Genomic DNA, 26,407 nt, shown 5'->3' on the forward strand with positions numbered 1-26,407 from the left:
GGGGCGGGACAAGCTGAGCGGGACGGCCAGGAAGGACGCGCAGGAAAGACGCACAGGGGCGGGGAAAGAGCGTGAGGCTAAGGTAGGGGCGCGCTCGGGGGGGCGGGTCGCGCTCGCGGGGGCGGGTCGCGCTCGCGGGGGGCGGGTCGCGCTCGCGGGGGGCGGGTCGCGCTCGCGGGGGGCGGGTCGCGCTCGCGGGGGCGGGTCGCGCTCGCGGGGGGCGGGTCGCGCTCGCGGGGGGCGGGTCGCGCTCGCGGGGGGCGGGTCGCGCTCGCGGGGGGCGGGTCGCGCTCGCGGCGGGGGCGGGTCGCGCTCGCGGCGGGGGCGGGTCGCGCTCGCGGGGGGTCGGGTCGCGCTCGCGGGGGGTCGGGTCGCGCTCGCGGGGGGGGCGGGTCGCGCTCGCGGGGGGGGGCGCGCTCGCGGGGGGGGGCGCGCTCGCGGGGGGGGCGGGGCGCGCTCGCGGGGGGGCGGGGCGCGCTCGCGGGGGGGCGGGGCGCGCTCGCGGGGGGGGCGGGGCGCGCTCGCGGGGGGGGCGGGGCGCGCTCGCGGGGGGGGGCGGGGCGCGCTCGGGACCCCTGGGCACCTGACGTTGCGCGCTGCGGAGGAGAATGGCGCTGTTTGCTTGTTCAGCTGTTCCAGCCCTCAGGTTCTGGGGCCTGCGAGGTGCGCGGGCGTGGACCCGCTGGCCTCGGTTCGTTCCGGGCGGGGGCGGCTGTGGTGCCGGGTGGGGCCCAGGGAGGAGACCGACCCCCTCAGGCGAGCAGGGATGTCAGGCTTCCCCCTGCGTGGTCAGCGGGACGATTGGAGAAGCTGAAAATGGCAAGTCGCGGCTCAGGCGGCTCTGAAGGGCGTTCTGGAGTCCCGATGGCAACGGTTTCTCGTTTCTTCCCAAGGGTATTTTGGACGTGTGTAAACAACACTTAATGTTCATTCTTGACACCCGGCCCCCGTTTTAGTTAGATTCTGTTCTGTACCTCTCTCTTTTTTTTTTTCCCCACTTAACGTGTTTTGGAGTTACTTCCATTCTAAACTTAAATGCTTTCTCAGTCTTTTATGCTAGTCTATAGAATTCCATTCTTTGGACGTTTCATACTTAATTTAACCAGTCTCGTGTTGAAAATGTTTCTAATCTTTGGTTATTAGAAATAGTGCTGTGTTGAATAACCTTGTTCGTACTCCACCTTTTGGATAAATCTCTAGTAGTGGAAGTCCTGTGTCTACATTTTGTTGCCCCACATAAACGTTGTGCAATGAATACTCCCACCAGCATATGTTCATACCCTTACTGAGGTTCATACACAGTAACTGCACATTTTGAATCCTTGTCTAGAAATCCGACGTACAAGTGGAAAAATCTTAAGACCATAGTTGTTAAGAAACTAACTTCATGCCCAATAATGGACAAATATTTCAGTAAATAATGGTACATTCACTTCATGCCTTCTTACACAACTACCAAAAATACTGAAGAGTTTAATAAAGAGATACCAAGGAGGAGTCTTTCTTTCATCCAGGAAACTTTTGTTGGGCTTATCATCCACCAGACTGTCCAGGTGCAGTGATGGAGCAGGGGTCAAATTGTTGCCTCCATGGAGCTTATTTCAGTTTCAGAATCTGCAGGCAGTTGTGTGGTTGGGGCATGGCTAAATAGTGAGCTTATCAATCAGTAAGCCCTTACTACCACTTGCGGCCCAGACTGGAGGCCTGACGGCCCGTGGAGAGCAGTGTGCTTGCATAGGCTGTCTACGGTTTGGAATTTCTGCCTTTCGAGCTTGTATCTTAGGGGCTCCTGATTGAAAGTGCCCTTTGTCTCCGTTTTCCAAGCAGTGTCTGTGCTTGCTCCTCAGCTTACCCCTGCTCTCAGTAAATCTCATTCCGTGGAGCATTTGCTTTAAGTCCTACACCTTCAGTATTTTCTAGATGTTTGGTAGAATTCTGTCTATGTGTTTTTCAGTGACAGACGGTTCACTTGTGTAAACGAAAAGTCCACATTGAGTACCCTGAGTGATACCTTGCACTCGAGTAGGCACTCGACAGTGGGTTTTATTTCAATACCAGCGAGCAGCTTTTCAGTTTTCCACAGACGCCAACCGGATGTCAGATGTAACTGAAGTCTGACTCTGTCATCCTGGAGACAGCACCAGATTCCACAGGTTAAGGGCGGTTAACCTCACTTCAGCCACTGATCCAGGTCCACTGTGCTTCTGACCAGCTGACTACAGATTGGAGCTGTCCATGACCCTTCCTCTGATGTGATTAATCTACAGCCACTCACAGAGTTCAAGAAACCGGTTCCCTGAGTAGATTGCTAGTTTATTATAAAGGATATTAAAAAGTATGAATGAACAGCCAGATAAAGAGACGCCTAGGCTGAGGTCTGGGAGAGTTCCAAATGCAGGAGCTTCTGTCCCCGTGGGGTTTGGGGCCTGGCCCGTGGAAGCCTTCTGAACCACTTGCTTTTGGGTTTTCATGGAGATTCCAACTCTCTAATTGTGGTTGGTTTCCCTGGCAACCATACCCCATCCTTAGGGGATTTCCAGTAACCACCTCGTTAACATAAACTCAGCCTAGTTGTAAGAGGCTTGTTATGAATAACAGGACACTCATTTCACTTCAGAGCTCTGAAGGGATTTCAGGGCCTGAGGCCAAAAGACCAAATACTGTAACAGAAGGTGTTCCCATTGCTCTTAGGAAATTCTAAGGGTTCTGGGACTAAGACCGAAAGTATATATTGTTAGATATAGTCAAAGCTATGTTTTTTCCAGTAGTCGTATGTGGATGTGAGAGTTGGACTATAAAGAAAGCTGACCGCCGAAGAATTGATGCTTTTGAACTGTTTTGGAGAAGATTCTTGAGCATCCCTTGGACTGCAAAGAGATCCAAAGTCAATCCTGAAGGAAGTCAGTCCTGAATATTCATTGGAAGGACTGATGCTGAAGCTGAAACTCCAATACTTTGGCCACCTGATGTGAAGAACTGACTCACTGGAAAAGACTGATGCTGGGAAAGATTGAAGGCAGGAGTAGAAAGGGTAGACAGAGGATGAGATGCTTGGATGGCGTTGCTGACTTGATGGACATGAGTTTGAGCAAGCCCTGGGAGTTGGTGATGAACAGGGAAGCCTGGCGTGCTGCAGCCCATGGGGTTGCAAAGAGTCAGACAGGACTGAGCGACTGAACTGAACTGAATATATATATAATTCTCTACTTTGTCAACAACAACAAAAAATTCTAAATCACAATATCACAACTTTCCTCTCATTCCTTTTGTATTTCCCATAATTTTCATTTAGAAGGAGCACAGAAATGTTTGGCTGAGGACCTTAGGTGAACAGATGTTCTCGACGCTATGTGAAGTGGACATCTAATAGCTGTGGTTGTAGCCAGAGCCATCTTTTTCCTTCCTGACCATGGTTTTCAGAAACCAAATGGAAACCCCATTGGAGACTTCACTGATGTGCACTCAGTGAGCTGCCTTGTCTGGTGCTTTTGTGGAAGACTTGGGTGGAGGAGAACTTTCTTCAGAATCTGTGGGCATCTCTGGAAGAGCATGGGGAGGAGTGGGAAAGCATTGTTTCCCTGCTGTGTTTCCTGTACTTTCTGCTGGGAGATTTACAGCTGTGGATTTTTTCAAAAGACTGTTGGAATCATCTCTGGCTCTGTTGCTTTTGGCTTCGGCAGCCAAGGCTCAGGGTGCTTGAGTGACTTAATGAAGCAGTGGTGACTAGGGCTCTGACTCCCCCTTTGGTGCCTGCAGCCCTGCCTTCCCTTGCCAGTTCCTCTTTCTCGTTACATACTTTTCTGAGGCCTGTTCTTTGGAAGCCAGGACGATGGTCTGCCAGGAGAGGCACTGCAGGTGGACCGAGTGGCCAGTGAGCCCCTGAGCTGCACTGTCCTCGGCCCCGGACTGTGAGAGGCAGCTGTGCAGTGTGCCCTCAGGAGGGAGGGCGGCAGGCACCCTAACGGGAAGAAGGGGAGCCAGTACTGTCACTCTTCAGAGGAGGGCGAAGGTGCCTTCTTACTGGGCTGAGCAGTGGCTTCATGAAGGAGGTGGCCTTGGCTCTGGGAGACTCTAGACATGCTGAGGGGCAAAAGGAGCTGGGTTTAGAGTGAGTACAGAACCAGGAAAGGAGAGGTCCATGAGGGAGTGGTGGGCCTGAAACTGTCACTGTAGGGGGGTGTGTGGTGCTAAGATGCTCTGGTGCTGTGGGATCCGAGGGCATCAGGGAGAACCTCAGCAGCAGGGTGTAAGCAGGTGAGTGTGCAGATTGTGCAGGAGCAAAGGAAAACCAGAGGCAATGGGCAAACAGTGAGCTCGGACCACACTCCTGGAAGATAGGCTCTGGGTCGTCCTGACCTGTATCTGAAGTTGTGCTTTTAGAGTGCTTATTTCTTACCTGTATCACAAATGAGTAAAATAAATACTCTGTTTCCTCTTTTTGTGTTTGTATTCACTTTAGATTTATCCATCATTTGGGGTGGGTTTTCGTTTCAGTTTGTTTAATCTCTTCCTGTCAGGAAGGGGTCTATACCGAGGGCCGAAGTCCTAGCTGTGGGGCGTCGGGGCCTTCTGGAAGATGGGCATGGCGGCTGCCAGCCTTCGGGTGAGAGGCAGGCGCTCTGCAGTGGGGCTGGCCGTCTTGAACTCTGCACAGGCTGCCAGCATGCTGCCAGACGGTGATGAAGTTGTGTAGCTCAGGCAGATGCCGAATGAGGCCCCGAGAGCAGGTCGGGAAGCCCAGAGCCTTGAGGCCCACCCTGGGCTCTGCCCGTGTGCCCGTGGCCGTGCACTTGCTTCAGGTGGACGCCTTCAGGGGCTGCTCCTGTCGTGCAGTTTGTGTTGTCTCTGTCTTCTTTCTGGTGCTTCCTGGCTGTGGAGCCTCTTGCTGAGTCCTGCTGCCTGTCCGGAGCAAGCCTGTGGCATCCTTATTGTCTCGCTCCTTTTTTCTTGTGGAAGACCATCTCATACTCCAAACAGTCCGTATTGTGAGAGTCTCAGCTCCTGGCTTCTGCAGATGACCTGAGACTCCTGGAGTTTTGCAGGGTGACCCTCTGCTCCAGTCGGCTCCTGCCTTGCCTGGGTTGTATCATATGTTTGGCTGCTATATAAAATGAGCAGCCTCCTGAATGGTTGTGAACATAGAAGATGGAGTCTCTGCAGCAGTTTGAATCCCTCAGTGTCAGGATATGAGTGTTCCTTTTTGGAATGGTGTCTTGAACCTACTTAATTAACATCCTGTTAATATTTGGCAAAGATGGGTGCAGTAAAGGACAGAAATGGTATGGACCTAACAGAAACAGAAAACATTAAGTAGAGGTGGCAAGAATACACAGAAGAACTATATGGAAAAGATCTTCATGATCCAGATAACCACGATGCTGTGATCACTCACCTAGAGCCAGACATGCTGGAATGTGAAGTCAAGTGGGCCTTAGGAAGCATCACTAAGAACAAAGCTAGTGGTAGGCGATGGAATTCCAGTGGAACCATTTCAAATCCTAAAAGATGATGCTGTGAAAGTGCTTCACTCAAAATACCAGCAAATTTGAAAAACTCAGCAGTGGCCACAGGACTGGAAAAGGTCAGTTTTCATTCCAATCCTAAAGAAAGGCAGTGCCAAAGAATGTTCAAACTACCACACAGTTGCACTCATCGCACATGCTAGCAAAGGGATGCTTAAAATTCTACAAGCCAGGCTTCAACAGTATGTGAAATGTGAACTTCCAGATGTTCAAGCTGGATTTAGAGAAGGCAGAGGAACCAAACTGGTTTGATCATCATCGAAAAAGCAAGAGAGTTCCAGAAAAACATTTACTTCTACTTTATGCCAAAGCCTTTGACTGTGTGGATCACAACAAACTTGTAGAAAATTCTTAAAGAAATGGAAATACCAGACCACCTTACCTGCCTCCTGAGAAATCTGTATGCAGGTCAAGAAGCAACAGTTAGAAATGGACATGGAACAACAGACTGGTTCCAAATTGGGAAAGGAGTACGACAAGGCTGTATATTGTCACCCTGCTTATTTAGCTTATGTGCAGAGTACATCATGTGAAATGTCAGGCTGGATGAAACTCAAGGTGGAATCAGGATTGCCAGGAGAAATATCAATAATCTCAGATATGCAGATGATACCACCCTTATGGCAGAAAGGGAAGAAGAAATAAAGAGCCTCTTGATGAAAGTGAAAGAGGAGAGTGAAAAAAGTTGGCTTAAAGCTCAACATTCAGAAAACTAAGATCATGGCATCTGGTCCCATCACTTAAAAGCAAATAGATGGGGAAACAATGGAAACAGTGAGAGACTTTATCTTTTGGGGGGCTCCAAAATCACTTCAGATGGTGACTGCAGCCATGAAATTAAAAGACATTTGTTCCTTGGAAGAAAAGTTATGACCAACCTAGACAGCATATTAAAAAGCAGAGATGTTACTTTGCCAACAAAGGTCTGTCTAGTCAAAGCTATGGTTTTTCCAGTAGTCATGTTTGGATGTGAGAGTTGGACTATAAAGAAAGCTGAGTGCCAAAGAATTGATGCTTTTGAACTGTGGTGTTGGAGAAGACTCTTGAGAGTCCCTTGGACTGCAAAGAGATCCAGCCAGTTCAATCCTAAAGGAAATCAGTCCTGAGTATTCATTGGAAGGACTGATGCGGTAGCTGAAACTCCAATACTATGGCCACCTGATGCGAAGAACTGACTCATTTGAAAAGACCCTGATGCTGGGAAAGATTGAAGGCGGGAGGGGAAGGGGATGACAGAGGATGAGATGGTTGATTGGCATCACCGACTCAATAGACATGAGTTTGAGCAAGCTCCAGGAGTTGGTGATGGACAGGGAAGCCTGGAGTGCTGCAGTCGATGGGGTCACAAAAAGACGGACACGACTGAGCGACTCAACTGAACTGAATATTTGGCAAAAAGTCTGAGATGTTTAATTTGCTTTAAATGTCACTGAGTATTTATCACATCCTTTCTATGTTAGGGTGTTTGGCTCTGCAGAGAGCATCCCAAGTTGTCTTGGCTCTAGCTTGAGCCTTCACCAGCTTTCGATAACAGGAATTGTGAAATGATACTTTCCTGAATTGCACAGTCCCCATTAACCTGAAATTTCTGCCCCCAAATAGATCTTGATTTTGGAGTTTCTGTGTTATCCATGATAAGAAAGATGGTCGTGTGTGGGGTGGGAAGGCAGCGTGGTCACTCTTGCTGTTGGGGTTGGTGGAAGGCAGACACTGCTTGTTCTTGCTGGCGTCAGCTCGGCTATCAGCGGTTGCCTGGCTGTTCTCCTTTTCTGTCAGTATTCCAGGTGGAGGATGGTCCGTATCTTGTTTTGCTGGTGCCTCAAGTGACACTGGAGGTGGAGGCCACGGTCAGAAGAAGTTTCTCCTGCAGGACATCGCTGAGCTGATTAAGACCAGAGCCTGCCAGAGGGTGGTGGTCATGGTGGGGGCCGGCATCAGCACGCCCAGCGGTATCCCAGACTTCAGGTGCCTTGCGCTCCCAGAGCTCGTCCCACAGCTCCCCCCACTCCCTGCTGTCTCTTGAAGGGCTCAGAGCCTCTCGCTTCTCTCCGCAGGTCTCCAGGGGTTGGCTACTACAGCATCCTCCAGCAGTACAAGCTCCCCTACCCTGAGGCCATTTTTGAGCTCTCATTTTTCTTTCATGACCCCAAGCCATTTTTCACTTTCGCCAAAAAGCTGTACCCTGGGAACTATAGGCCCAATGCTACTCACTACTTCCTCCGGCTGCTGCATGAGAAGGGGCTGCTTCTGCGGCTCTACACACAGAACATCGACGGGCTAGAGAGAGGTGAGCCTCTGTCCTGTTCCACACTTTTCCGCTCCTGCAGGGAAGGCTCAGGTGCCTGTTCTGGGTAGGGCTGAGGCCTAGTGCTTATTTCCCATCCTTGTGGCTGATTTTGACCCAAGAAGTTTTGCCATTATCTCCACCAAAAATGTCCTCTTTGTGTTTTAAGTATCACTGTTAGGACCTCATTGGCAGACCCATTTTCTAGGTTGTGAGTTTGCGATAGAGCTAAAGTTGACATTGGGAGCTTCTGGTTTTATTGATCTGATGGCTTTCCTTTTTCAGGTTTTCATTATGGAATTTTTTGAGCACACAGTGAGAGGAATGTGATGAACACTCATGGCCTCATTATCTCATCATGGCCAGTCCTGTTTAACCTATGTCCTACCCCCATCTTCTCTCACCCCTGAGTATTTTGAAGCAAATCCCTCTCATCATAAATTTAATCTATAAATCCAGCAATGGATATCTTTAGAAGGTAAAGCCTTCTAAAACACAGCCGTGATATCATTATCACAGAAAGAAATCACTAACAGTTCCTTAATATCAAATTCATTGTGGTGATTTCTTGACTGTACCTAGCTGATGGCCACGCGGAGTGACTCATGGGTCATGCTGACCTCTGGCCGTGCACTCTGGAGAAGCAGTTGCTGGGCCGTTTCTTTTCTGCAGGTGCTGACGGGCAGCTCTCAGCAAGCCAGCAGCAGCTCAGCCAGGCTACAGATGTCTTGTGAATTGAAAAAAGGAGCTGTCTCAACTCCAGGAAAATGTTTACTTGCTAGAAGGACTCTACAACTTGGAGCCACATAGGCAGTAGTGAACACCCCATGGGGATGATCTCTTTCCTGGAGTGCAGCAGTGCAGGCTTGTGGGAAGTGGGAGTGTGCGGCTGTGACCTCCACATGAGTAGAGTGGGGACGGTGGGGAACATGGCCACGAGGGCCAGGTCTTCATACCCGTGGCCTTCCAGAGCTCATGGTGGTAACAGCCCTGGCACGATAAGTCACCTGTTGTTTGTTTTTCCACAGGTTTTTGGAAATGTATTTATATTAGCAGTATTTTCTTACTCTTGGTGTCTGTAGCACAGAAAATGTTTTTCTTGGTGTTGGGTGTAATTTGATCTAGACTTACGTCAAATGTTTTTCTACTGTGTTTTCACAGGCTTTTTTTTTTTTCTATTGCTATTCATTAATTAAAAAAATTTCCATACATTAATATGAATCAGCCACAGGTATATATGCATCTCCTCCCTCTTGAACCTCCCCCCTACCTCCGGCCCCTGTAGGTTGCCACAGACACCTGGCTGAGCTCCCGGAGTCATCCAGCAGATTCTCACGGGCTGTCTAGGTTACAGTTGCGGTGGATTTGCTTCCGTGCCACTGTCTCCATCTGTCCCGTCCTCTCCTCCTCCTCACCCTGTGTCCATAAGTCTGTTCTTTATGTCTGCATCTCCGCTGCTGCCCTGTAAATAGGTTCATCAGTACTATCTTTCTGGGTTCCACGTACATGCATTGATGTCCGATATTCATTTTTCTCTTCCTGATTTACTTCACTCTGTATAATAGGCTCTAGGTTCATCCCCCTCATTAGCACTGACTCGAACACATTCCTTTTTAGAGCTGATATCCCACTGTAGACATGTACCACAGCTGCTTTATCTGGTCGTCCGTCGGTGGACGTCTGGGCTGCTTCCATGTCCTAGCTGTTTGTAGATAGTGCTGCAGTGAACACTGAGGTGCTTGTGTCTTTTCCAGTTACAGTTTTCTCAGAGTTTATGCCCAGTAGTGGGGCTGTTGGGTCATATGGTAGTTTTATTCATAGTTTTTTTTAGGAATCTCCATATTGTTTTCCGTAGTGGCTGTATCAGTGTCCATTCCCACCAACTGTGTCAGAGGGCTCCCTTTCCCCCACACCCTCTCCAGTGTTCACTGCTGTAGGCTTTTTGACGACGGCCGTCTGACTGCTGTGAGCTGGTGACCCGCTGCAGTCTTGGAGCATGTTTTCAGTCATGAGCGATGCTGAGCATCTTTTCACGGGCTTCCCTGGTGGCTCAGATGGTGAAGAGTCTGCCTGCCATGAAGGAGACTGGGTTTGCTCCTTGAGTTGGGACAATCCACTGGAGAAGGGAATAGCGGCCCGCTCCAGTATTCTTGCCTGGGAAATCCAATGGACAGAGGCGCTTGGTGGGCTGTAGTCCATAGCGCTGCAAAAAGTGCCAGACACAACTGAGCAACTCACACACACACACACACACACACACACACACACAATTATGAGCCATGTCGGTGATTTTTTCCATGTGCTTTGCTTTAACTGTGAGTTGGCTCCTTGTCAAAGCCTTATCACTGAGCTTATTCTGATCAGCGGGGTTTTGTCTGGGTTATAGAGGCAAGGCTTCCACGGAGGAAGGGCTGAGGCTTCTCCTGGGGGCCTGCCACACCCAGAGGTGACACTGAGGGGCTTGTGTGCCCACCCCAGAGGCAGCAGCACTTAGCTTCGGTTTGAATTTCAGCATCTGGCATCCCTGACTCAAAGCTCGTTGAAGCTCATGGATCCCTTGCCTCGGCCACCTGCACCATCTGCCGGAGACCCTACCCAGGGGAGGACTTCTGGGTAAGTTGTCACAGAGAGTTCTTTCCCGCTGCACTTCTCACTGGGTGTGATCTGGAGAAGTGGCACTTTATAAGCATTGTGTTGGAAGGACAACAGAACGGTGATACTATGAAAATGATTTTCTTTAATTAAAAAAAATTAATATTAACTTGTCAAAATTAAGGCCGTACAGACAACAAGGATTTACTGTACAGCACAGGGAACTATATTCAGTATCTTTAATAACCTATAAGGGAAAAGAATAACAACATATACAGACAGATATATGTATAGCCAAATCACTTTGCTATAGGCATGAGGCTAATGCAATATTGTAAATCAGCTATACTTCAGTATTTTTTTAGTGTGCAAGTCCTAACTCCCAGTATCTATGAATATAGACTTATTGGGCCACAGGATATTTGCAGATTAAAAATATTAAGGAAATACAAAATATGTAGGGAAAAGTGAGTCTGCCTTCTGCCAGTTCCGGTAGCCCATTTGATATGTGTGTGTGTATATAAACATACACGCACATTTCTATGTACCTACACCCACACACAATTAGTTTTTTCCACTAATGGGATAACTAATATTCACATTGCTTTGTCCCTGAGCAAAATTTCATAGATAGCTTGTGTCGGTAACTATAGCTGTGCTTACTGTTTTTAGTTAACTATAGAGCATTGCTGTTGTTCATTTACTATGTCGTGTCTGACTCTTTCTGATACCGTGGACTGCAGCACGACAGGATTCTCTGACCTTCACTATCTCCCAGAGTTTGCTCAAACTCATGTCCCTTGAGTCAGTGATGCCATGCAACCATCTCATCCTCTGTTGCCCCTTCTCTTCCCACCTTCAATCTTTCCTAGCCTCAGGGTCTTTTCCAATGAGTCAGTTCTTTGCATCAGGTGGCCAAAGTATTAGAGCTTCAGCTTAGCACCAGACCTTCCAATGAGTATTCAGGGTGGATTTCCTTTAGGATTGACTGGTTTGATCTCCTTGCTGTCCAAGGGATGCACAAGAGTCTTGTCTAGCACCACAGTTTGAAAGCATCAATTCCTCAGAGTTCAGTCTTCTTTATGGTCCAACTCTCACATCTGTACATGACTATTGGAAAAACCATAGCTTTGACTATATGGACTTTTGTTGGCAAAGTGATGTCTCTGCTTTCTAATACGCTGTTTAGGTTTTTCATAGTTTTTCTTTCAAGGAGCAAGTGTCTTAATTTCGTGGCTGCAGTCACCATCCACAGTGATTTTTGAGCCCCAAAAAATGAAGTCTGTCACGGTTCCATTTTCTTCCCCATCTATTTGCCGTGAAGTGATGGGACCAGATGCCATGATCCTGGTTTTCTGAATGTTGAGTTTTAAGCCAGCTTTTTCACAACACACAGCCTTGATGTGCTCCTTTCCCAATTTTGAACCAGTCCATTGTTCCATGTATGGTTCAAACTGTTGCTTCTTGACCTGCATACAGGTTTCCCAGGAGGCAAGTAAGGTGGTCTGGTATTCCCATCTCTTTAAGAATTTCCCACAGTTTGGTGTAATCTATATAGTCAAAGGCTTTAGAGTGGTCAGTTAAACAGAAGTAGATGCTTTTCTGGAATTACCTTGATTTCTCTGTGATCCAGTGGATGCTGGCAACTTGATCTCTGGTTCCTTTGCCTTTTCTAAATCCAGCTTGAATGTGAACATGAGCGTGAAGCCGCTCAGTCGTGCCCGACTCTTCGCGCCCCGTGGACTGTAGCCCACCAGGCTCCTCTGTCCATGGGGTTTTCCAGGCAAGAGTACTGGAGTGGGTTGCCATTTCCTTCTCCAAGGGATCTTCCCAACCCAGGGATTGAACCCGGGTCTCCCACATCGTAGACAGACACTTTACCGTCTATTGCAGCCTAACTTGAAGGATTTTGAGCATTACTTTGCTGGCATGTGAAATGAGCGCAATTGTACGTTAATTTGAGCATTCTTTGGCAAAGCATTTCTTTGGGATGGGAATGAAAACTTATCTTTTCCAGTCCTGTGGCCACTGCTGAGTTTTCCAGATCTTCTGGCATATTGAGTCTGGCTAATGTTTTGTCAATTTTGTTTATCTTCTCAAAGAACCAGCTTTTGGTTTTATTAATTTTTACTATTTTTTCTTTCATTTCTTTTTCATTTATATGGTTTATTTCTGTACCAATTTTTTTTTGTTCTTCTTTTTTGAGTTGTTTTAGGTGTAATGTTAGGTTATCTATTCGATGTTTTTCTTGTTTTTTAGAGGTTAGATTGTGTTGCTATAAGCTTCCCTCTTAGAACTGCTTTTGCTGCATCCCATAGGCTTTGAGTTGTCGTGTTTTCATTGTCATTTGTTTCCAGAAGTTTTTTGATTTCCCTTTTGATTTCTTCAGTAACGTGTTGCTTATTTAGAGACGTGTTGTTTAATCTCCAAGTGTTTCTTACAGTTTCTTTCTTGTAATTGATATCTAGTCTCACAGCATTGTGGTCGGAGAAGATGCTTGATATGATTTCAGTTTTCTTAAATTTACTGAGATTAGATTTGTGACCCAAGATATGGTCTGTCTTGGAGAATGTTCCATGTGCACGTGAGAAGAAGGTGTATTCTTCTGCATTTGGATGGAGTGTCTTGAAGATGTCAACGAGACCCATCTCATCTAATGTGTCCTTTAAGACTTGTGTTTCCTTGTTAGTTTTCTGCTTTGATGATCTGCCCATGGTGTGGGGGGCGTTACAGGCCCTTCTCTCAGTTTCTTCTCTGTCTGCCAGTGTCTGTCTTATGTACTGAGGTGCTCCTGTGTTGGGTGCGTAGATATTTACAATTGTTATGTCTTCCTCTTGGGTCGATCCTTTGATCATTATGTGATGCCCTTCCTTATCTCTTGTAATCTTCTTTATTGTAAGGTCTGTTTTGTCTAATATGAGGATTGCTCCTCCAGGTTTCGATTCCCATTTGCATGGAATATATCTTTCCATCCTCTCACTTTCAGGCTCTATGTATCTTTAGGTCTGAAGTGCGTTTCTTGCAGACAGCATATGTATGGGTCTTATTTTTGTACCCATTCAGCCAGTCTGTGTCTTTTGGTTGGAGCATTTAATCCATTTTCATTTAAAGTAATTATTGATATATATGTTCCTATTGCCATTTTCTTAATTGTTTGGGGTTGATTTTTTATCTTTTTTCTTCTCTTATATTTCTTGACTATATAAATCCTTTTAATATTTGTTGTAAAACTGGTTTGGTGGTACTGAATTCGCTTAACTTTTGCTTGTCTGAAAAGCTTTTTATTTCTCCATCAATTTTGAATGAGATCCTCACTGGGTACAGTATTCTTGGTTGTTGATTTTCCCCTTTCAGTACTTTAAACATATCCTGCCATTCCCTTCTGGCCTGCAGAGTTTCTGCTGAAAGATCAGCTATTAAGCACATGGGGCTTTCCTTGAACGTCACTTGTTGCCTTTCCCTTGCTGCTGCTAATATTCTTTCTTTGCGTTTAGTCTTCGACAGCTTGATCAGCATGTGTCTTGGCGCGCTTCTCCTTGGGTTGATCCTCTGTGGGACTCCTTGTGCCTCTTGGACTTGATTGACTATTTCCTTTTCCATGTTGCGGAAATTTTCAACTATAATCTCTTCTAAAAGTTTCTTATATCCTTTCTTTTTCTCTTCTTCTTCTGGGATGCCTATAATTGGAACGTTGGTGCATTTGAAATTGTCCTGGGGTCTCTAAGACTATCCTCAGTTCTTTTCATTCTTTTTACTTTATTCTGCTCTTCAGAAGTTATTTCCACCATTTTGTCTTCCAGCCACTGATCCATCCTTCTGCTTCAGATATTCTATTGACCCTTCCAGAGCATGTCTAACTTCAGTAATCATGTTCTCTGTCCCTGTGTGTTTGCTCTGTAATTCTTCCAGGTCTTTGTTAACTGACTCTTGCATTTTCTCCATTTTGTTTTCAAGGGTTTTGATCATCTTTGAAGTGTTGTCTTAGTTTCCAGTGTGCAGCAGAGTGGTTCAGTGTATACGTGTGGACCCTTTCTTAGTATTAGGGTATTTAGTGTTAGTGTATTAGTGTATCAGGTAGTTTGCCTATTTCCTCTTCATGTATTTGGACTTCTGTGTTTCTGATTTGTTCCTTCATCTGTGTAGTATTTCCCTGACTTTTCATTATTTTCTTTTAACTTACTGTGTTTGAAGTCTCTCTTCCCCAGGCTTCAGTGTTGAATTCTTTCTTCCTTTTGGTTTCTGCCCTCCCATGGTTGGTCCAGTGGTCTGTGTGAGCTTCCTATGGGGTGAGATACTGCTGAGTGTTTTCTTTTTGTTTGTTTGCTTGTTTTTCCTCTGATGGGCAGGGCTGAGTGAGGTGGTGATCCTGTCTGCTGATGGTTGGGTTTGTATTTTTGCTTTGTTTGTTGTTTAGATGGGGTGTTCTGCACAGGGTGCTACTGGTGGTTGTGTGATGCCAGGTCTTATATTCGGGTGGTTTCCTTTGTGTGAGTTCTCACTATTTGAAGTGCCCTAGGGCTAGTTCTCTGTAAGTCAGTGTCTTGGAGTCAGCGCTTCCACTCCAGAGGCTCGGGGCTTGATCTTCAGTGCTGTCTCAGAGAGGGCCTGGGTGGAGGAGGACTGGCAGGCCCAAGCCCGGGGCTTGTAACACACGGTCTGGGGAGAGTTCCCACATGGATGCTGGAGGACCTCCCACAGTGGCCTGGGCTAAAGGCAGGCAAACACCGCGTCTCCTCTCCTCTAGGCAGTGGTCCATCAGAGTGTGATCGCCAGACCTGCAGCCTGTGAGCACGTGTTCTGGAAGTAGCTTCTGGTTTCCCTGTGTTGTATTCTAGATTCCACAATGAGTGATATCATATGGTATTCAGTTTTCTCTGTCTGCCTTTGCTTAGTATTACAGTCTCTCGGTCCATCCATGTTGCTGCAAATGGCATTATTTAATTCTTTTTAATGGCTGAGTGATATACCATTGTGTATATATATATATACTGTATCTTTTGAATCTTAGAATGGCTTTTTTTTTGTATTTTAAAGTAGAGTAAGGTAGAGTGAAAAATCTTAAATAAAGGTGAAACTGAAATAACGACATGGCACAGAATCCTGTCTTTTTTTAATTGAGGTGAATTCACGTAACATAGAATTAGCCATTGTACAGTGCATGCTCTATTGGTATTTAGTATTTTCACTGTACTGTGCAGCCACCACCTCTGTCTACTTCTGGAGTATTTTCATGACCCACAGGAGAACCCTGTATCCAGTAATCAGTCAACCTTAATTCCCTCCCTGACCCCAAGCCCTTAGCAACCACAGATCTTTATTCATATTATTTTATTGAAGTATAGTCAAACCGGTCAATCCTAAACAAAATCAACCCTAAATATTCATTGGAAGGACGGATGCTGATGCTACAACTCCAATACTTTGGCCATCTGATACATGAAGAGCCAACTCATTGGAAAAGACCATGATGCTGGCAAAGATAGGGGGCAGGAGGAGAAGGGGCTGACGGGATGAGGTGGTTGGATGGCATCATAGACTCAATGAACATGAGTTTGTGCAAACTCCAGGAGATAGTGAGGGACAGGGAAGCCTGGTGTGCTGCAGTCCATGGAGTTGCAAAGAGTTGGACACAACTTAGTGACTGAACAGTGAACAGCAATAGCTGATCCACAGTGCTGTCTTCGTGTTAGTGTTAGTGTATCAGTGTTGCATCAGTGTTAGTATTAGTGTATGAGTGTGTCTAGTGTTAGTGTACGAGTATATTTAGTACTAGTGTGTTAGTATTAGGGTATTAGGGTATTCAGTGTTCGTGTATCAGTGTTGCGTTAGTGTTAGTGTTAGTGTATGAGTGTGTTTAGTGCTAGTGTGTCAGTGCTGTGTTAGGGTTAGGGTTAGTGTGTTAGTGTTAGTGTATTTAGTACTAGTGTGTTAGTGTTTTAGGGTATTTAGTGTTAGTGTATTAGTGTGTCAGTGTTAGGGTTAGTATTAGTGTGTTAGTGTTAGTGTGTTAGTGTATTCAGTACTAGTGTGTTAGGATATCCAGTGTTAGTGTACGAGTGTATTTAGTACTAGTGTGTCAGTGCTGTGTTAGGGTTAGTGTTAGGGTATTAGTGTTGTATTAGTGTGTTAGTGTTAGTGTATTAGGGTATTTAGTATTAGTGTGTTGTGTTGTATGAGTGTGTTTAGTGTTAGTGTATGAGTGTATTTAGTACTAGTGTGGCAGTGTTGTCTTAGTTTCCAGCGTGCAGCAGAGTGGTTCAGCGTATGCGTGTGGACCCTTTCTCAGACTCTTCTCCCATATAGGTTCTTATAGAGCATTGAGTGCCCTGTCTATGTAGTAGGTCCCTGTCGGTGATCTGTTGGACGTTTTATATTCACTAGTGTGTATATGGTAAACTCCTGATTGAGTCCTCCCTACCGCAGTTCCTCTTTGGTGACCATCAGTTTGTTTCTGAAATCTGTGAGTCTTTTCTGCGTTGTGAACGAGTGCATTCGCATCATATAAACAGTCAGACCCCACGGGCGCGCGATGCCTGTCGTGCTTGTCTGTGTCTGACCTCATGTGGCAAGTCTCTGGGTGCGTCTGTGCTGCCGCAGGCATCACTGCTGTCTCTTGACGGTCACGTGATATTCCGTGTGGTGTCTGTGCCGTGTCGTCTTTATCCATTCCTCTGTCAGTGTGTCAGCCTTCCGTGTACGTTGGTGATCGTAATTTTGCCTTTTCTGGAATGTCATAGAGTTTGAATAATACAGTAAGCGGCCTTGCTCATTGACTTCGTTCACATAGTATTATGTATTTAAGGTTCCTCCATGTCTTTTCATGGCCTGATAGCTGTTTGGTTTTTTTTTTTGAGGCGGAGTTGAAAAAGTTGGCTTAAAGCTCAACATTCAGAAAACTAAGATCATGGCATCTGGTCCCATCACTTCATGAGAAATAGATGGGGAAACAGTTGAAACAGTGTCAGACTTTATTTTTGGGTGCTCCAAAATCACTGCAGATGGTGATTGCAGCCATGAAATTAAAAGATGCTTACTCCTTGGAAGAAAAGTTATGACCAACCTAGATAGCATATTTAAAAGCAGAGATGTTACTTTGCCAACAAAGGTCCATCTAGTCAAGGCTGTGGTTTTTCCAGTACTCATGTATGGATGTTAGAGTTGGACGGTGAGGAAAGCCGAGTGCCCAACAATTGATGCTTTTGACCTGTGGTGTTGGAGAAGACTCTTGAGAGTCCCTTGGACTGCAAGGAGATCCAACCAGTCCATCCTAAAGGAGATCAGTCTTGGGTGTTCATCGGAAGGACTGATGCTGAAGCTGAAACTCCAATACTTTGGCCACCTCATGCGAAGAGTTGACTCATTGGAAAAGACTCTAATGCTGGGAAGGATTGGGGGCAGAAGGAGAAGGGGATGACAGAGGATGAGATGGCTGGATGGCATCACAGACTCGATGGACATGGGTTTGGGTAGACTCCGGGAGTTGGTGATAGACAGGGAGGCCTGGCGTGCTGTGATTCATGGGGTTGCAAAGAGTTGGACACGACTGAGTGACTGAACTGAACTGAATATTCCAGTGTCTGGATGTGACACGGTCTGTTTATCACCTACTGAAGGACACCTTGGTTGCTTCCAGGTTTTGGTAATTATGAGTAAAGTTGTTACAAACATCCATATGCAGGTTTTCTGTGGATGTGCTTTCAGCTCCTCTGGGTGAATACCAGAGACTGTGCCTGCTGGCCCTATGGTAAGACTGCGCCTCGTCTTTGTCTCCAGAGCGGCCGCCCCATTTCACATTTCTAGCCACAGTGAATGTGAATTCCTGTTGCTCTGCATCAACAACACTTGGTGTTGATTTTGGCCGTTCTTGTAGGTGGATACTGGTATCTCATTGTTTTAATTTGCAGTTTCCTAGTGACACATAACAGAGAAGGCAGTAGCACCCCACTCCAGTACTCTTGCCTGGAAAATCCCATGGACGGAGGAGCCTGGTAGGCTGTATTCCATGGGGTCTCTAAGAGTTGGACACTACTGAGCGACTTCACTTTCACGTGTCACTTTTATGCTTTGGAGAAGGAAATGGCAACCCACTCCAGGGTTCTTGCCTGGAGAATCCCAGGGACAGGGGAGCCTGGTGGGCTGCCATCTATGGGGTCGCACAGAGTTGGACACGACTGAAGTGACTTAGCAGCAGCAGCAGCAGCAGCAGCAACATATACTGTGGAACTTGTTTCTTATACTCATTTGCCATCTGTATCTTCTTTGGTGAGGTCTTGGGCCCATTTTTAAACTGAGTTGCCTATTTTCTTATTGTAAGCTTTAAGAATTCTTTGCATTATCAGATTTGTCTTCTGCAAGTGTTCTCTCCTAGTCTGTGACTTCTCTCATCCTCTTGATGTTGTCTTTCACAGAGGAGGAGTTTCTCGTTTTAATGAGGGAGGTCTGCTTTACCGCATTTCTCTTTCAGTGATCATCTTTTTCCGTATCGTATCGGCTGGTCCGAGTCTCTTGCTTTCTGCATAAACTGTAGGGTCACCTTTTCGCTGTTTTCTGATGATCTAAAGCTTCTGTCTTTGGAGCTGTGCACGTGGTTGCGCTTTGTCTCTGTGCTGCTGCTGTGCAGTCCCTCAGTCGTGTCTGACCCTCTGTGACCGTATGGACCTTTGTAGAGCTTCCCGAATCTGTAGTTTGATATCTTTTTGATTTTTGCTTAAAAAACCCAAGCCCTCAGTCATGGTGATTCCTCTGGACAGTGGCTGCCCCATGTCTGTGGACCTTGTGTTCCCTCTTTGGACCCTGGGTTAAACACCTCTGAGGTTGCCTCACGCTCCGCCCAGAAGCCCTGGCCACTCTTTTCTACATCCTGTCTTGTTCCCCTGGGTGCTGCATTCTGAGTCTTCCTCCTGATCTACTTTCCAGTTTATTGATACATTGTTCTTCCATAGAGGATAAAGCCCCTCCTCTGAGCTTTAATTTTCAGTACTCTACTTTTTATTACTTCGAGTCCTATCTGGTTCCTTTCCAAATCCACTGCAATACTTTGTATAGCTTTTTATCTCCAACAAGTATTTCAGACCTGTCCTTTAAAAAATTTAAGCATAATACAGTTTTTATCTGGATCTGCTAATATCTAAAGTCCCTGAATAGTCCGTTTCTTTTGTCTGTTGTTTCTGCTGCTCCTTACTGGGTTCAGCCTGAAAAACACATTTGCATTAGCGGTGAAGGTTTACCTTATAAGGCAAGTGTCTTTTCCCTTAGTTTTCTCTTCTGGTGTCTAGCCCAAGTATGAACAAGTGTTCAGTTCAGTTCAGTCGCTCAGTCGTGTCTGACTCTTTGCAACCCCATGAATCGCAGCACGCCAGCCCTCCCTGTCCATCACCAACTCCCGGAGTTCACTCAGACTCACATCCATCGAGTCCGTGATGCCATCCAGCCATCTCATCCTTGGTCGTCCCCTTCTCCTCCTGCCCCCAATCCCTCCCAGCATCAGAGTCTTTTCCAATGAGTCAACTCTTCGCGTGAGGTGGCCAAAGTCCTGGAGCTTCAGCTTTAGCATCATTCCTTCCAAAGAAATCCCAGGGCTGATTTCCTTTAGAATGGACTGGTTGGATCTCCCCGCAGTCCAAGGGACCCTCAAGAGTCTTCTGCAACACCACAGTTCAAAAGCATCAATTCTTCGGCACTCAGCCTTCATCACAGTCCAACTCTCACATCCATACATGACCACTGGAAAAACCATAGCCTTGACTAGACGGACCTTTGTTGGCAAAGTAATGTCTTTGCTTTTGAATATGCTATCTAGGTTGGTCATAACTTTTCTTCCAAGGAGTAAGCATCTTTTAATTTCATGGCTGCAGTCACCATCTGCAGTGATTTTGGAGCCCCCCAAAATAAAGTCTGACACTGCTTCCACTGTTTCCCCATCTATTTCCCATGGAGTGATGGGACCGGATGCCATGATCTTCGTTTTCTGAATGTTGAGCTTTAAGCCAACTTTTTCACTCTCCTCTTTCACTTTCATCAAGAGGCTTTTTAGCTCCTCTTCCCTTTCTGCCATAAGGCTGGTGTCATCTGCATATCTGAGGTTCTTGATATTTCTCCCGGCAATCTTGATCCCAGCTTGTGCATCTTCCAGCCCAGCGTTTCTCATGATGTACTCTGCATAGAAGTTAAGTAAGCAGGGTGACAATATACAGCCTTGACGTATTCCTTTTCCTATTTGGAACCAGTCTGTTGTTCCATGTCCAGTTCTAACTGTTGCTTCCTGGCCTGCGTACAGATTTCTCAAGAGGCAGGTTAGGTGGTCTGGTATTCCCATCTCTTTCAGAATTTTCCACAGTTTATTGTGATGCACACAGTCAAAGGCTTTGGCATAGTCAATAAAGCAGAAATAGATGTTTTTCTGGAACTCTCTTGCTTTTTCCATGATCCAGCGGATGTTGGCAATTTGATCTCTTGTTCCTCTGCCTTTTTGAAAACCAGCTTGAACATCAGGAAGATCACAGTTCACGTATTGCTGAAGCCTGGCTTGGAGAATTTTGAGCATTACTTTACTAGCGTGTGAGATGAGTGCAATTGTGCGGTAGTTTGAGCATTCTTTGGCATTGCCTTTCTTTGGGATTGGAATGAAAACTGACCTTTTCCAGTCCTGTGGCCACTGCTGAGTTTTCCAAAATTTGCTGGCATATTGAGTGCAGCACTTTCACAGCAGCATCTTTCAGGATTTGAAATAGCTCAACTGGAATTCCATCACCTCCACTAGCTTAGTTCGTAGTGATGCTTTCTAAGGTCCACTTGACTTCACATTCTAGGATGTCTGGCTCTAGATGAGTGATCACAGCATCGTGATTATCCAGGTTGTGAAGATCCTTTTTGTATTCTTGCCACCTCTTCTTAATATCTTCTGCTTCTGTTAGGTCCGTACCATTTCTGTCCTTTATCGAGCCCATCTTTGCATGAAATGTTCCCTTGGTATCTCTAATTTTCTTGAAGAGATCTCTAGTCTTTCCCATTCTCTTCTGTTCTTCTATTTCTTTGTATTGATCGCTGAAGAAGGCTTTCTTATCTCTTTTTGCTATTCTTTGGAACTCTGCATTTAGATGCTTGTATCTTTCCCTTTCTCCTTTGCTTTTCGCTTCTCTTCTTTTCACAGCTATTTGTAAGGCTTCCCCAGACAGCCGTTTTGGTTTTTTGCATTTCTTTTCCATGGGGATGGTCTTGATCCCTGTCTCCTTTACAATGTCACGAACCTCATTCCATAATTCATCAGGCACTCTATCTATCAGATCCAGGCCCTTAAATCTATTTCTCACTTCCACTGTATAATCATAAAGGATTTGATTTAGGTCATACCTGAATGGTCTAGCGGTTTTCCTTACTTTCTTCAATTTCAGTCTGAATTTGGTAATAAGGAGTTCATGATCTGAACAAGTGTAGCAGGATATAATGACTCACATCTGCTTCACCTTGGCCTGCAAGTAGGAGGTCTGTGGATAGTGTTGAGAGTCATAACTCCAGCCAGTGAGTTCAAGCTGACCTGAATGTCTTCAGGGCTAAGGTCCTGTCAGGATCACTTCAGCTAAAATCAGGGACAAATTTATACTGTCGTTTTCATTGAATAACACCTGTTGTAAGCCAGATGCCTACAGAGTACTGCTGAGGACTGTTTAGTACAGTGGACTTTGAACATGGGTTTGAACTGTGTGGGTTGAACTGTGGTTTGAACTCATACGTGGATTTTTAGGAAAATAACTGTGAACTCTGGGACTATATGATCCACAGCTGATTGAATCACAGATACAGAACCACAGATATGGACGAACCCTGTGTACAGAAGGCTTAGCCTAAATTTTGTGCAGATTTCCGTTGTGCAAAGGATTGTCGCCCCGGCCCCCGTGTTGTTTGAGGGTCAGCTGGGCTTCCTTACCAGCTGAGCGTCTCTGACAGGCACTCCTGCAGGGTGCAGAGCATAGTGGCCAGTGTGTCAGATGTCATGCCGTATCCCAGATCTGCTTTCAAATCCTGCCACCTCCCCAGATTCTGGGTGCTATAGGAAATACAGCTGGCAGAGTGTCAGTAACTGCTGAAGCTGGGTTCTTCTCACACAGGGGCGTCACTGTGCTTCTGTCTCAGCTGTTGGGACTGTTGGACACTTTCTCAGTAAGAAGTTGGTTTTGCCTTTTCAACTGTGCTGTATGGCTCCTTCAGACCCCTCTTCCTGTGTCACCCAGGCCGACGTGATGGTGGACAGGGTCCCCCGCTGCCCCGTCTGCTCTGGCGTCACGAAGCCTGACATCGTGTTCTTCGGGGAGCCGCTGCCTGCTAGGTTCCTGCTGCATCTGGCTGACTTCCCCATGGCAGACCTGCTGCTCATCCTTGGGACCTCCCTGGAGGTTTGTCAGCAGGCCTAATGGTGCACAGATGTGTGGGGAGGAGGCTAGCGAGACCAGGCAGAGGAAGTGAGGGCTGGTGGGACACTCTGGGGCCCTGCCTTTGGAATATGAGTGGATTCATCATGTGAGGAAGCAGTGATGGTCCAGGCCAAGAGAGCGGCAGTCTGCATGGGAGGACGGGGGGAAGGAAGGTGTCCAGAGTGCGGGTGGGCACGACGCGTGAGGGCAACGATGTCAGGCAGGAGCAGGCTTCCAAGGTTGCATCTATCACAGAGACCGATTTTTTGTAGAAGCAGTGAAACCAGGGGTGTATCTGGTCATCCTTGAGATCAGAGAGATCTGGGAACTGGATGAATTGAGCACATATCCAGGAGGCTGAGCATAGTCAGACTTGGGGACTGTGAGAGATGGCAGAGGGGAGGAGGGCTGGACTTAGAGCCTGGCGTCTCTCCGAGGACTGAGGAGGGAGGTGTCTGTCTCTCCTGTGGGAGGTCAGGGCCTTTGCTGAGGCGTCTGGATTGGGGTTGCCGCATTCAGTTCTGCACATGCGTTTTGAGGTGCTTGGGAGATGCATCTGGACCAGACGTTGGGGAAGCTTCTAAAGGCTGTGATGAGACCCTGAAGGCACTGTGCCTGATTGGATTCAGGCACCACGGGGGCAGGGGAGCCAGAAAGACCTGTGCCCAGGCCTCCAACCAGCCAGAGACCCAGAGCTGTGTGTATTTCCCCCGAGTTTGCCAGGCCCTGTTGTAGTGGGTGCATCAGGAGCCCCTCAGTGGCGGTCCCTCTGAGGGGTCGGGCACTTGCCCTCAGGGAGCAGGAACAGATAGATGGGCTGTCACGTCACTGGTGAGTGGATGGGGAGGGCAGGTGAGATGCGTGGATGAACTTCAGCAGGGAGACCTGCAGAAGCCAGGAGAGGCAGGAAAGGCAGGAGAGACGGGCGTGGATGAGAGGGAGGCTCGGGGAGGGGGACGCAAGGGCTGAGACCGCGCAGCGGGAGCGCTCCTGCGGAACGGAAGCGGTGCTGGGTTTTCTCCGTACCCAAGGTCTGGCCTTGGTCAGGCTGCACCTCCAGGGCCTCAGGGACTGTGGCACAAAGGTCCTGAGGGCCTGGGAAAGCGCGCACCCTGCTCCTCACCTTTGGGCAATTTTTCAGGTGGAACCTTTTGCCAGCTTGTCTGATGCCGTGCGGAGCTCGGTGCCCCGACTGCTCATCAACCGGGACTTGGTGGGGTCCTTGGCTAGGAATCCTCGGGGCAGGGACGTGGTCCAGCTGGGGGACGTGGTCCATGGTGTGAAAAGGCTGGTGGAGCTTGTCGGCTGGACAGATGACCTCCAGGACCTCATCCAGAGGGAAACTGGAAAGGTATGGCCTGCTGCACAGTCACAGGAGGGGTCTCTTTTGCTCCGGGGTCTGCTTGACCTTGAGCAGAGCCCTGTTTGGCTAACACTGTAACAGTAACAGGTAATATTGCTGTTAACTCTGCACCAGGCACTGTCCGGGCCGTCTGTGTGCTTATTAATGAGGTGCTGTGATTCTTATTCCCGCCATTTAGACATGAAGAAACTGCCCCCTTGTGCCTGCTCCGAGTGGCAGATGAGGGTCCAGGCCCACGGGGCTGTCGTTCCACAGCCATCCCACTTCAGCTCTCTGTGCCCTAAAATGAAGGAGCACCACACAGCTTCAGGCTAAGACGTGGTTCTCAAGTTCTCGGAACCAGTATGGGATGATGCTTTTAGGACAGTGTGAGAGCCACTGACTTATCTACTGGCGGTAGAAAGCCAGAGCCTTCATAGCTCTAGGTATCAAACCTCCTCCAAGTGAAGTTTCCCACGAGAATCAGTTAGCATGTATAGCCTTCATGTGAGGGGTTATTTTCTACAGGGGCAGCATTAAACGTCTGAAGTCTGTCTCTCAAGAAGAGGATTGTTTACGATTACAGCCGGGTGTCACCAGAATGCTCCTGTTCTCACCTCGGGAACCTTCCTGCCTTTGGCTGTGCCTGCCTTAGGGCTTTAGCACCATGGGTCAGCCCTTTCCTTTCATCTCCACTGGCAAAAGCCCCCAGCCTTTGGCTATAGGCTATTTTCTTACCAATTTGGACCAAAGTGAGAATATGAGGCTTTTTAAGGCTATGAGAACTTGCAGTTCCATTGTTTTCATGGAGTTAGACGTCACTGCCCTTCAATCCAGAGTCTGGCTCTTAGGGAAAAGCTGCAGGGCGGTGTCATTTCTCAGTTCATTGGAGGAAATAAAGACCGTCATGCCTGTCACATGGCTGTATCACCTGGTGCAAGTCCAGCTAACACGACGCTTCCACTTTGCATCTCCAGAGGAACAGCAGCAGATGCCGCCCTCCCAGGGGAGTAGAGGCCTTGGTCAAGTCCACTTGGCAGCTTACACAGGAGCCTTTCCTTACCTAGGGACTGACTTCCTGCTTTCATATAAGCACAAGTAGCCACTATGGGCTTTTGGAATTAGTCCTATATGATTTGACCTGAGCCATTTTCTAGTTCCAGAGAAATTTGTGTAGTGTGTTACAATTTTAGGGGTTTATTTTAGAAGAGTTGCTGCCCAAGAGTAAACACTAAGGGGTGAATGGAAGTGAAAGTTGGATCACCTTTCCAAATGGTCAGTGTTCTTGAGCACGTGAGCCTCAGTATGTCTATACTGGTTACTTAAACAAAGCCCTTTTAGCCACCCAGTTTTGCCCAGACCTGCTTGGCATCGTCTTAACTTGGTTAAATAGCATTTGCAGACAGAAAAGCTTCCATTTTATGAAACTTTGATTCCAGGCCCTCACATGTGCCCAGTGTGTTCTCAGTAACCAATTTCCTCTTTGTGTTCCAGTTTGACGGCTGGGACAGACTGTGAGGAATGCCTCTCACACCAGAGGTTACTTGGGAGTCACTGCCCATTTCTGATGAAGACTTCTGCCTGAGGAACAGCTCGGGCACATTTACAAATTAAGGCCGAACCGGAAGACGCAACCCGAGGCTGCCCCTGGAGTGTCTTCCTGGGTCGTAAGCCCTGTGCAGTCAGGGCCACTGTCACAGATGTGAAGGCGCTGCCTGGGCTGACTTTGTTGTTTAACTCTTCACTCTGCTGAAGCTCTTGACGTCAAAAGCTTTCTTCTGACGGTGAATCTTTTGAACTCAGACTGCCTAGAACCCCAAGTTGGGATCCATCTGCAGGGCAGGGTCAACGTCTGTCCACCGGGGTGAGCAGCCCCAGCCACCTCCCGGGAGTGGGTCTGGGTCCCAGGTAATGCACTCGAGTCTTCAAGCACCCTGGCCTCTTTAGTAGGCTTATTTTTAGTCTGTCCTTTTCTGGCATGAAATAAATTTTAATATAGAAACTGGGCATTCCTTCATTTTTGTCACCTAAACGGGACAGGAATGGGGAAACTTCGAGGTGTGGGTGTTTCTCCTCTACTGCCTGAGGACCGAGAACATTTGTCCCTGAATACATCCACAGGCCCTTCAGAGCACCCAACACACCCTTTTCCCTGAGGCCTTTCACATCAACCCCAGAAACTCATCTGTTTCAGACCATTCTAGCAGCCTTCCCCCGCAACCAGGCCTTTTCGCGTTAATGCTGCGTGAATTAACCTCTA

General features: G+C 47.3%; 1 protein-coding gene across 2 annotated transcripts; it reads left to right on the plus strand.

The window, feature by feature from the left end:
* The first annotated feature begins 43 nt into the window (after nucleotides 1-43).
* SIRT3 (sirtuin 3) lies at nucleotides 44-26,149 on the plus strand. 2 transcript variants are annotated; one of them, XM_018044423.1, is made up of 7 exons: nucleotides 44-82; nucleotides 7,299-7,487; nucleotides 7,577-7,809; nucleotides 10,319-10,419; nucleotides 22,626-22,787; nucleotides 23,947-24,156; nucleotides 25,642-26,149. In XM_018044423.1, exons 2-7 carry the CDS (start codon nucleotides 7,441-7,443, stop codon nucleotides 25,663-25,665), a joined length of 777 nt encoding a protein of 258 aa, XP_017899912.1. In that variant the 5' UTR covers nucleotides 44-82; nucleotides 7,299-7,440; the 3' UTR covers nucleotides 25,666-26,149. The 2 variants fall into 2 exon arrangements, with proteins under 2 accessions (XP_017899912.1, XP_005700144.3); XM_005700087.3 differs by lacking the exon at nucleotides 44-82 and adding an exon at nucleotides 557-691.
* The last annotated feature ends 258 nt before the right edge of the window (nucleotides 26,150-26,407 follow it).

The sequence above is a fragment of the Capra hircus genome, unplaced genomic scaffold (genome assembly GCF_001704415.2).
Source record: "Capra hircus breed San Clemente unplaced genomic scaffold, ASM170441v1, whole genome shotgun sequence".
Classification (NCBI taxonomy): domain Eukaryota; kingdom Metazoa; phylum Chordata; class Mammalia; order Artiodactyla; family Bovidae; genus Capra; species Capra hircus.